Here is a 12234-nt window from a genome sequence, read left to right on the forward strand (position 1 = left end):
CAACTCTTATCACAACCCATACGTGTATCAATTGTGTCAAGCACATTTGTATATATGTTGCCATCATCATTCTCAAAACACCTGCTTTCTACTTGAGCCCTTGGTATCAGCTCCTCATTTTTTTCTCCTTCCTCCCCACTCCCCCCTTCCCCCTGAACCCTTGATAATTTATAAATTATTCTTATTTTGTCATATCTTACACCATCCGACGTCTCCCTCACCCACTTCTCCGCTGTCCATCCCCCAGGGAGGAGGCTATATGCAGACCTTGTAATCTGTTCCCCCTTTCTCCCTCACCTTCCCTCCACCCTTCCAATATCGCCACTCTCACCACTGGTCCTGAGGAGTTCATCTGTCCTGGACGCCCTGTATTTCCAGTTCCTATCTGTGCCAGTGTATATCCTCCGGTCCAGCCAGATATGTAAAGTAGAGTTTGGATCATGATAGTTGGGGGAAGAAGCATTCAGGAACTAGATGAAAAGTGTATATTTCATCGTTGCTACACTGCACCCTGACTGGCTTGTCTCCTCCCCACAGCTCTTCTGCAAGGGGATGTCCAATTTCCCACAGATGGGCCCTGGGTCCCTACTCTGCACTCCCCCTCATTCACAATGCTATGATTTTTTTTTTTTGGTCTTTGATGCCTGCTACCTGATCCCCTCGACGCCTTGTGATCTCACAGGCTGGTGTGCATCTTCCATGTGGGCTTTGTTGTTGCTCAGTTAGATGGTACCTTGTTTATCTTCCAGCCTATAGGACCCCAGATTCTATATATTTTGACAGCTGGGCACCGTCAGCTTTCTTCATTGCATTTGCCTATGTACCCACTTTATTTTCAGCGTTCGTGTCGGGGTAGGCTGGTGGGTGTGCTTCTTACATGTGGGCTTTGTTGTTTCTTAGCTAGATGGCCGCCTGTTTATCTTCAAGCCTTTAAGACCCCAGATGCTATATCATTTGGTAGCTAGGCACCTCAGCTTTCTTCACCACTTTTGCTTATGTACCCACTTTGTCCTCAGTGATCGAGCCGGGACAGGCTGGTGTGCTTCTTCCATGTGAGTTTTGTTATCTCTCGGCTAGATGGCTGCTTGTTTATCTTCAGGTCTTTAAGACTTCTGGTGCTATATCTTTTGGTAGCTGGGTACCAACAGCTTTCTTCATCACATTTGCTTGTGCACCCATTGTCTTCAGCGATCATGCCAGGAAGGTGAGCATCTCAGACTGCCGAATTGTTAGAACAAAGTGTTCTTGTATTGAGGGAGTACTTGTTCAGGGGCCCACTGTCCATCTGTTTTCTTAATACTGAACCTATAAATATATGTACATAGATCTATTTCCCCCTCGTCGTATATAAATATATTTACATCTTTATATGCCTGTATTTAAATCTCTATGACTACCCTTTGCCTCCTAGTTCTTTCCACTATTTCTTTTTTTTTTATCATTTTATTAGGGGCTCATATAACTCTTAGCACAATCCATTCCTCTATTTCTTTGTACTTTCCTCTTGTTCCACTATCATGTTCTACCTTCATTTGGGTTTTAGGGATTCCTCTCAGTTACATTGCCCTTGATCCCGCCCTGCCAGATCTCCTACACCCTCCTTGCCACTGATTTTGGATCCCTTGTTCCCTCGTCCCTGGGCTTGTTAACACCCACTTCCTTTCCCCCGCCTCCCCTACTCCCATGTCCCCCGGAACTGTCATCCCATTGTTCTGTTTTGGCTTGTTTATTCCGCCTATCCCTTCCAGGTAGACCTGCTATGTACCATCACAAGACTGAGTACAATGAAGCAACAACAGAAAGTAAAACAATAGCTACAACAACAATAGCGCGCACACACACACACATGTTTAAATAGTTCAGGATCTGTTTGTTGTCCTTCTCGGGTGCTTTCCAGTAGAGTCTGATATGGGTACCATGCTCTGGCACTGCCTCTATCCCTGGGGACCTCATTGCTCTGCTCCCACCGCTGATCTGCTGCATGCCCCCAGAGGCTGGCTTCCGTGTAGTGAGCTCATGACGGGCACAATTCCCACCATGTGTCTCTAGTGTTGTCCCCAATAGTGCTTTAGGTCAATGAGGAACGCTGTGTCCCGTGGTGATGCCGGCCTTGTCACCTGTGTGCATTGCTGTTCTGAGCAGGAACATTGTCCTCAGGGCTTGGTGAGCCAGGATGTGCTTCACTCTTTTTTCCACCACCCCCTATCCTCCCTTGTTGGCTCCTGTGTGCTCTGACCAGACTGGTCCCTCTTCTTGAGCTGTAGCTTCAGTGCTGTCCTCTGAAGTGAATTCTTCTGGCAGGGAGGGTGGTGCTGTCCACTTAGTTGGTAAGGGGCCTGGCCCCTCAGGCCTCTCTCTTGGTTCCCTGCTTCATGTCAGTGTGTTGCGTTCTTGTCTTGGAGCTCCGGGTTGAAGTCTGGTCCCTCTTTCCCTGTGGAGACACAATCAACACCCTCCCCCTGTGTGGGTTAGTGCCCTGTTCCCCCAGCTACCCATACCTTTTTCCCTCCTCCCTTTTAATGGGCTACCATATGTATCCCTGGGTTTAGTCTGGCCCTGCGATATTACCTGGACCTCACCCCAGGGACGTATGTATACAGTAGCTTTTTCCCTATGCCCCTTTTGCATTTTTAAGCTTACCTCAGCGGACACATGTTGTACTTGTCCTTTTATGCTTGGCTTGATTCAGTTAGCATAATTTCCTCCAGTTCTTCCCATGCGGCGATGTACTTCATGTGTTCATCGCTGCTCTTTAGGGATGTGTAATACTCCATTGCATGTATGTACCACCGTTTGTTAATCTATTTGTCTGTTGATAGAAATTTGGTCAGTTTCCAACTCCTTGCAATTGTGAACTGTGCCACGATGAACACTGGGGCACAGATGTCTGGCCTTGGTTTGTTTTTTGTCTCTTCCGGGTATATGCCCAGTAGGGGGATTGCTGGATCATATGGTAGCTCAATTTCCAACTGCTTTAGATATTGCCAAGTTGATTTCCATAATGGCTGTACATACCTACAAGTCCACCAGCAGTGGACAGGAGTTCCTATCTCTCCGCATCCCCTCCAACACTTGTTACTTTCTGATTTCTTGAATTGGGCTATCTTTGAGGGTGTTAGGTGGTATCACATAGTTGTTTTAATTTGCATTTCTTTTATGGCTAGAGATCTGGAACATTTTCTCATATATTTATTAGGATTTCTGCCCTCACTGTGGTCTTTTAACATGTATACTTACTGCTCCATCCCTACCCCCCAGCAGAAGCAGGGTTAGTATGGAAATATCAAACGAGAGACCTCTGCCTCTATTAGTCTAGTACTTCATACCATAAATTTAGAACTTTGAACAGAGGTCAACCACACTTTCTTTCCTGTCAACTGGAGACCAAACTCACTGCCACTGGCTTGATTCTGACCCATAACAACCCTGTCAGCCAGAGCAGAGCGGCTCATATGGGGCCCAAGATGGTAAGTCTTAATGAGAGTAGAAAGCAGGGGCCAGTTTCAGATGGCTGACCTTGCTTCAGCGGAACCCACAACACCACTAGAGCCAGATGACACACGTTTCATCTCTGCAAGCGCATAGGCTATTCCACAGTACTTCACGCAGCAGCCCCTGTGCTCAGAAAGTAGCCAGAGGCCCCATGTCGCGAAAGGAGTATGGCCATTTAATAAAGAAAACTCTATGGATGGATACAGAGATTTGAATTTTATATAATTTATTGTCAAAAATGTTAAGCTTAATTTTTGAAATCTTTCCCAAATTGAATAACCATTCTAGACTCAGACAGAGGCTGTGCAACAGATTTGATGGGAAGGCTCCAGCATGCGCCAAGTACTGCAGTAGACTGTCTTATTTGTCTAAGAGTTTGAGAGGGTTTCCTCTCTGCTTCAGTCTCTTTTCTATATTTTCTTTCTTTTTTCGTAATTGTCTTGAGCTGGGGGGACATGGTAGAGTGAGAACATGGACTTCGGGGAGGGGGAGTGTGCCATCGAATATGCGTAGGTGAGATGGAAAGTGATTCTGGAGCAAATCGCAAGGGTCACTCTGGGCTGCTGAAATGAGGATGACTACAGTCAGGCCGAGGGTATTGGTAATGGGTCCCATTTGAATTCCATTTAACATGATAGAATCAGCAGGCTTCCACAGTGCACCCGCCTCACTGTTGCATTAGAGAACTTTCTCTCAAGGAGGGCTTTAGGAAGCCTGCTTTCTGTCACTGCTAACACTGCTTTCTGGCTTCATGGTAGACTGTCCAGGTAGAGAGATTTGGAGATGTTATTGGTTCAATTTGATTGCTTTTCCCAAAGGTCTTGGATCAAGCTGAGAGAAGGCAGAGGCAAAGATCCAGGGCTTTACAGTCCCCACATTCTTGGGGCCAGATCGCAGTTTTTGCTCAGCCCAAACTGTGTGCTCCTGGTTTTATTGGTTTGAGCAGACTCTTAGGAAGGTGAGTCTTGAGGAAGTCAACCAGCCACTTAAAGGAGAAACATGCCCTTTTCTCTTCGTTCTTGTAGAATGGACGGAAGATCACTCATCGCTTGTGCCTCCTGTCATTCCAAACCAGCCACCAAGCAATCCAGAGCCAGCCAGAGAAGCTCCACTTCAGGGTAAAGTGGTTTTTTGAGTTTTAGGGTTGGTTTTTTGGGGGTGGTTTGGGTAATTGCCTCATGGTTTTAGCTTCAAAAATCCATTTTTTAAAAAGTTCCTTTCAAAAGTAGCATCTTTAACTCCCAAGTCATTCCTTTGATAGTGAAATGCATACACAATGAAAATATGGCTCAATTTATTATTAGTCAGGCTGCCCAAGAAAATTAGAGCCTTTACTGAGTCAGTTTCTTCAACTCTCTGTAACGCTCTAAAAATAACAGCAACTTATAAACAGCCGTAGAAATCAGGGTTTCCCAACCTCAACACAACTGACATCTTGGACCAGATAATTCTTTCCTGTGAGCGAGAGGGGCTGTCCTGTGCAATTGAGGGGGGTTCAGCCACATGCCAGACCTCCCCCTATTTGATGCCGGTAGCAACCCCGCTCCCCTAGTCCCACATCACTTGTGAGAACGAAACATGTCGTCTGACATTACCAACGATTCCCTGGAGCTGAAGGTGGGTGCAGTATCATTTTGAGGTTGTAAAGCGTTGATTTAGAGATAGTAACTGTTTCCTATTGTGTTGAATTGGGTACATTTAAAAGTCAGAATTGGATGATTTTCAGGACTGTTTCTAGTCAGCACAATAGCTTTTCAGACAGAGATATCTGGATGGATGTGCATGGTTTGATGTGGCGCTGTGAGTTCCCACCCCTCCCTCTCATCACGACGTCGTTCTGTCATCTGTGTGTGTTTGAAGATGTGTCCGTGCATCTCACTAATTTTCGTTCACAAGTAGTATAAGCCCTCCCTAGAGAGGCCCGTTTCTGAACACTGGAAGCTTGGGAATCTTGCTACCTTCAGGCCTCATTACCCTTAAATGATAACAAAGCATTTTGCTTTGGTTTTTGACTCCCCTCCCCCACCCCCCCACCCCCGGCCCGGTCCCTCATCAGTAAGAAAAGTTCAAAAGCATTTTGTGTGATAGAGTTGGAAGATGTTTGGGGTAGAGAACTTATGAAAAGTCTGTAAGATTGGCCTTCCTTACTACAATGTTTAAGAAATATAATTGTATTAGATATAAAAAGACAAGTAGAATAACTCTGCTTTCTATTTGTGATCCCTCTATTATAATTTTCAAGAGGGAAAAAATGTGTTCCTGGTAGCTAATATTGTCATGAGATTAGTACATCCACTTATATGCAGTAATGTCTTTTGGCTTGAGTATACTTTTTTAGGGTGACAATGGCTTGAATAAAGATAGAATATAATAGATACTTACACATGAGTCAGTGTGGTGTGGTCTTCTCACCACCAAAAAACAACGTTTCCAGATTTCACTTGAAGTACAGTGTCCGCCAGGATGCAGCTATATGGATAACTTGGCTAGATGATCTGGCCATAATTTTGCTAAATTCATAGTTTAGCAAATCCCCCTGAGCAAGACCACACTTCTCATCTCAGCAGGTGAACGTTTACAGAGAGGTGTACATTTCCATCTTTGGAGAAAGTACCGTTTCCCCGAAAGTAAGATATCCCCTGAAAATAATACCTACTTACAGTTTTGCCTCTCATTGAAATATAAGGCATCCCCCTGAAAATAAGACCTCCCAGAAAATAAGGCCCCCCCGAAGCTACCATAACTCTGGACTCTGGACTGTAGCGGCGGGCACCACCGCACACCTCAATGTTGGCCACAGCACAGCCAGAGCAGATAGGAAGTGTGAGGTCTCTTTTAATAAAACAATAAAAAATAAACAATAAATGTGTACCATATTCTTCTTCATGGAAAAATAAGACCTCCCCTGAAAATAAGACCTAGCACACATTTTGGAGCAAAATTAATATAAGACACTGTCTTATCTTCGGGGGAACGGTATTGTCGGAGGACATGGTTGAGGGTATTCACGGGGTGGAGTGGGCTACGAGCTGGGCTGCTAACGACAAGGTCACCAGTTCCAACCCTCAGCTGTGCCACAGGAGAAAGATGCCGCTTTCTACTCCTATAAAGAGTTAAGTCTCAGAAACCTTTAGGGCCACTATGAGTCAGCATTGACTCAATGGCAGTCAGAGCGCATTTGCACTTCAGTGCCACCAGCATCCCTGACCATTCAGGCAAACATGCACCAGGGGCAATTTGTTGAAGTACAGAGTTTGGAGACAAGACCTGGAAGCTCCCGATTTGGTGAGTCAAGAGTAGGCCCAAGAAATGAGTGTGTTCTTGTAAGTTTCCAAAACCATTCTCATGTACAACCAGGACTTACCGTTTGTGACTACTGAACAGAGAATATCAGATTTTTATTAAAATTATATGTACCTCAGGGCTGCAGCAGAGAGCTTCAAATACCACTGCTTGTGGGGGAGAAAAATCTTTCTTTCCCCAAACTAGTATTAAGTCATGGCCCACCCATACATAATAAGTCACGACTGTGCCTAAGTGTGAAGCCATCTCGTCTTCCTTTCCTAGTTCAGCGTCAGAGAAGGATAACGGTGGTGTCCTTTCAAAGCCCTGCTCGAGGCTCTGTTAAGTTGAAAACACTCTAAATACAAATTCTGTAATGGATTTTAAAATGTACAACCAAAAACTCACTCCGATAAACTGCCGGGCTCATTTGCACATTGTGTAGGTTTGCCTGTAATCAGGGTAATAAGCCCAAGCATCCCTCGACTTTCCAATCTTCCAAAGACATGTTAGGTTTCATTATTTCTTTTTCCTTGGGCTTGTCCATCGTTTATTCATTCAACAAACTATTTTGGAGCTCATGAGATGTCCCTCAGAGTACTGTCTCCCATCATTCCTTGCCAAGTCAGTTCCGATTCATAGTGCCACCATGCGGGTTTGGGGAGTTCAGTGGCTGGTTTTTCAGAAATGGATCTTCTGAGCTTTCTTTCCCAGCACCCCTGGGTGGACCCAAACTACGGCCTTTGACATTAGCAACCAAGTGTCGTAGCTGTTTGCAGCTAACTGGTAACTGGTAATATCATATGCTCACAAAAATAATGCACATGCTATATGATGTGGGTTTTGGGTTTGGTTTGCAAGCACACAGCACCCTCATGTGTTAGTTTCCCATGTGCCAGATGCATGTGACAGGCATGTGTTTGGTATTTCTTTGGCCATAACACATGTGAAGAAATAAGGGTTTCTAGCTTACATGCTAGTGGTGCTTATACACATGCCTGGAAATACCCGTCACACATGAGCGTGGGGGTAGTAAGTCAGAAGCCAACCAGTTAAGTGCAATTTATACTGTTTCAAACAGCAAGAGAGGATAAAGAGGAAGAGTGGAGCCAGAAATAGAGGTCGGGATGTTGGAGGAGGTTTTGCAGTTTTTACTGAGCTGGTCCACGTCGCTGGTTTTGCATTGGGCTGCGAACTGCAAAGTCAGCAGTTTGAAACCACCAGCCACTCTGTGGGGGAAAAAAGTTGAGGCTCTTTACTCCCATAAAGAGTTACAATCCCCAAAACAAACAAACAAACAAACAAACAAACAACCAGTTACAGTCTTAGAAAATCATAGGGCCAGTTCTACTTTGTCCTGTAGGGTCGCGGTGAGTCCACATCCACTGGCTAACAGTGAGTTTGATGTTGTTTTGTTTTGTTTTGCCCCAGTCGCACTAAGAGTCGCTCAGGAAAAGCCTCCTGAGAAGGTACCACCTGTGGATGTCTCGCTTTGCTGAGATGTGTTTCCCTCCAAGCCCTCTGAACCACTTAGTAGCCTTTGCTTCAAGATCACCCACCACTCACCCCCGCCCCTTCCTCCTGAAAGTGAAATCTGGGGATCATTCACCCTCTTGGTGCTTCCGCAGGTGAAGTCCCAAGTTGCATCTGGACTGGGTGCTCCCTCTTCCGCGCCGCTGACAGGGCGGTGGTTGCCACGCTTCCAGGAAGCGTTGGGACTGCACTGGAGGGTTTAGTGAGCAGACTGGTGAGGCCAGGCAATTTAAAAGAGCCTTTTTAAGAAGCAGAATGTTTAAAATATGCAATTAAAAATTGTATGTGTGCCCAGAGGCCTTTTAAGGCCTTTAGCTAGAACTCACCCAAAATAGCTCTCCTTCCTGGGTGCCAGGCTTCTATTACCGTGGGAGCATGGGGATTGCTTCTTTTTTTTAATTTTTGGATAACTTTCTCCATAACAAAGAATAGGAGCAGATGGGGGAAATTGGCAAGGAGAGGAGATAGGAAGTGAAATTAGATGAGAGGAAAGAGTCGCTGATGGAACTGTGGTTACAATCTGGGATATCCAGAGAAATTCCAGTGAGTTTTTCAATTACAGAGAAATGGCCAACGAATAAAGCCCAAAATAAATCTTTTAGCCGTGTGTCCAAATAGTAATTTGTGAATGTATCCAAAACAAAACCAAAGAAACCATGAAGTAAAACTTTAGGCAGCATGGTTTGGAAGTGACCTAGCTGTATAGCTCTCACTTCATTTGAAACCGTACAGCTGAGCTTGGGGCTGCCTGACTCTTGTTAGTAATTATTTCATGTTTAATAGCCACATGTCCTGAGTTTGTTTCAAGCAATAAATTCTAGTACCAGACTTGCCTGAGATCTTTTTCAAAAATAGTAGTCAAAATTAGTTGAACCCTCACTTTATTTTTAAGTCGAGTTCTGATTACTTTAATTGTTAAAGCGCCATCTATTTTTATGGAATTCTTCTGCACTTTCCATAATGTGATTTCTGGTATCACCAGTGTATTTTACAAATGAATCTATTTGGCATAAAACCAAGGCTTAAAAACTAAGATCAGGGAAGCACATCGGAGCCAAATCGTCAAACATACAACAGAACAGAACACAGGCCAAGGCCCTGCCCACGTTGTGAGAAGATCACTGGGCAGCTCCATCCAGAGGGCAACCCGGAGGTGTGTAGGTGCCTGGCGCCTGGTTCATCCATCTCTCATATCTCTTACTGGACCTTCAGTCTGAACTACAATAGTACCTTTTCCTCAACCAGAATACCCAAACGACCTGCCACTTCGTAGGTGCCTTTGTCAGGGTCAAGCTGTGCCCCATGGGGTGTTCACTGCTGATTTTTCAAAATTTGATCATCATCCCTTTCTTTGGAGGTAGTAGATTCACATCTCCAACCTATTGATTAGCAGCTGACTACTTACCTGTTCACACCACCCAGGGCTCCAAAACTGGCCTGAGACCATTCCCATTTTGAAATCAAGAGACGTTCTCTGAGACATACCTGTGTCCAAATGCCCGGGTTTCCGAACTTGAAGAGCGGCCTGTGTTTGGCATTTTTCAAGCACGACCTCTCTATTTTTATGGAATGATGCTGCACTTTCCATAGCTTGATTTCTGGTATCATCAGTGCAATTGACAAATGAATTGATGTGGCTTAAAATTTTAAATCTTACCGCTGAGTTTGGAGCTGCCTGATTCTTGTTAGTCATTATTTCATGTGTTCTTTAAAGTTCATGTTCTCTCTTGTGGTAATGCACCTTGTGCCTTTTAAATTTTTTGCTTTACTCCAGGCAAACCCTTTTTTACTCGAAACCCTTCGGAGTTGAAGGGCAAGTTCATTCACACGAAACTGAGGAAAAGCAGCCGCGGCTTCGGCTTCACAGTTGTTGGAGGGGACGAGCCTGACGAGTTTCTCCAGATCAAGAGCTTGGTTCTGGACGGGCCCGCTGCACTGGATGGCAAGATGGAAACAGGTAAGAGGCCAAAGGGACCCTAGTGTGTTCTGAGGTATCCGCGGGACCAGACAGCATCACGGGTTCACAGGGTTGTAAGTGGCCAGTCAAGCCCTTGAGGATAAGCTTGTATCCCCTCGTGAGGATTAAAATGGTCTACACTTTGGGGGTGGCGCTTGGGATACTAGTGAGTAGAGCCAAGTGGTAATTTACTAAAAATGTAGGCGCCTTTGAATAAATGAATTCTAAGCTTGAATTTTTACGATAAGTTTTTTCTTTTTTTGAAGAAAGCTCCAGTGTTTTCTTAGTGATGCTTATTTTCTCACGAGCAGGCAAGATGCTCAGCCCTAAAAGAATGCCTATTAGCAGTTAAAATAAGCAATTGCAGAGTCTTTATGTACCTTACAGGACCACCTGCAAAGCCAGTTTCAATTCAGCTTTGTCTGGGTAGAACACAGCATCCCATTAAATGCCAAACTCTCACCTTTCGCAGGGGACGTGATTGTCAGTGTGAACGACACCTGTGTCTTGGGACACACACATGCTCAAGTGGTGAAAATCTTCCAGTCCATTCCTATTGGTGCCAGCGTGGACCTTGAACTCTGCCGCGGATACCCATTGCCTTTTGACCCAGATGACCCCAATACAAGTTTGGTGACCTCTGTGGCTATTTTGGATAAAGAGCCGATTATTGTGAACGGCCAAGAGACCTACGACTCGCCAGCCAGCCACAGTAGTAAAACGGGCAAAGTCAGCAGCGTGAAGGATGCCAGGCCCAGCAGCCCTGCCGACGTGGCTTCAAATGGTTCCCACAGTTATCTCAACGACACTGTCTCTCTGGCTTCCTCCATCGCCACCCAACCCGAACTCATAACGGTCCACATCGTCAAAGGGCCGATGGGCTTTGGTTTCACTATCGCGGACAGCCCTGGCGGGGGTGGCCAGAGAGTGAAACAGATTGTGGACAGCCCTCGGTGCCGAGGCCTGAAAGAAGGGGACCTCATAGTGGAAGTTAATAAGAAGAACGTGCAAGCTCTCACTCACAATCAAGTAGTGGATATGCTGATCGAGTGCCCCAAGGGCAGTGAGGTCACATTGTTGGTGCAAAGAGGAGGTATGGAGGCTTTGTTCTTCCTTTCCTAAGTCCAAGCACCTTGTTGATCTTACTGGTCTTCAGAAGGCTACTTGGGGCTTTTCTGATGTCTGTTCCTTTGAGTTTTTCAAAAATATTTATATATACAAATATTGGAAATGCATTTTGAACACCTTTTAGTGTCTCTAAACGCTAGCCTCTCTAGATTGAAGGTGTTGGTTTATTCAGTAAGGCACCTGAAGTTGGCTTGCACAGCCTGTAAAAGAAGATGCTCAGCTGCTTCTGCAAACTCAACCCACACACCTCGCTATGTTTCGATTACATTGGTGTTTTGGGTTTTTTTTTTGATGGTTTGTTCTGTGTGGGAATGTTTTCTTGTGGTTTGGGTGACAGTTCACAGAGCGAAGTTTTCTCCCCCTCAACAATTCTTGCGTGTTTTGTGTTATAACACTGGTTGCTATTCCCTCAGTGCAACAGCACTTCCCCCAGTGTTCCATCATTGCTAGTCATCCTTCAGTTTGGTCCCTTCCTGCCTTCTGAGCTTTATCTCTGGACAAATCCTGTCCTTTCGGTCGTCCGTGGTTGGGTGTCCTGAAGAGTACATTTCTCACGGCCTGTCTGTTGTCCGACTGGAAGGTAACCCCCAGGTATGGGTTTCCTTACAGGCTTGAAGGGTGTCTGAGGGCCACAGTCGGGGGTTCTGCCAGTCTCAGGCTTATAAGTCTGGTCCTTTTTTATGATTTTAAATTTTGTTGTATCTTTTCTTCCTTCTCTCTTTAGGAACGTATCTGTTGTGATTCCAAACCAAGTGGTTGGTATAGGAGCCAGGCACCATCCAGTTCTTCTGGTCTCAGGCTAGTGCAGGCTGCAGTCTGTGTGGGCGCTTAGACCTGTGCAC

The 12234-nt window shown here is 45.3% G+C and overlaps 1 protein-coding gene across 17 annotated transcripts in view; it reads left to right on the forward strand.

Moving 5' to 3' along the window:
• Nucleotides 1–12234, forward strand: part of MAGI1 (membrane associated guanylate kinase, WW and PDZ domain containing 1) — a 758591-nt gene that overhangs the window by 669261 nt on the left and 77096 nt on the right. For all 17 annotated transcript variants that reach the window (XM_045289931.1, XM_045289933.1, XM_045289932.1 and 14 more), the window contains 3 exons: nt 4518–4610; nt 10082–10264; nt 10737–11357. In XM_045289931.1, coding sequence (XP_045145866.1) covers nt 4518–4610; nt 10082–10264; nt 10737–11357 — 897 coding nt within the window. The remainder of the gene's footprint in view (nt 1–4517; nt 4611–10081; nt 10265–10736; nt 11358–12234) is intronic.

Source organism: Echinops telfairi, unplaced genomic scaffold (genome assembly GCF_000313985.2).
Source record: "Echinops telfairi isolate 266 unplaced genomic scaffold, ASM31398v2 ScPeMD7_31;HRSCAF=116, whole genome shotgun sequence".
Classification (NCBI taxonomy): Eukaryota; Metazoa; Chordata; class Mammalia; order Afrosoricida; family Tenrecidae; genus Echinops; species Echinops telfairi.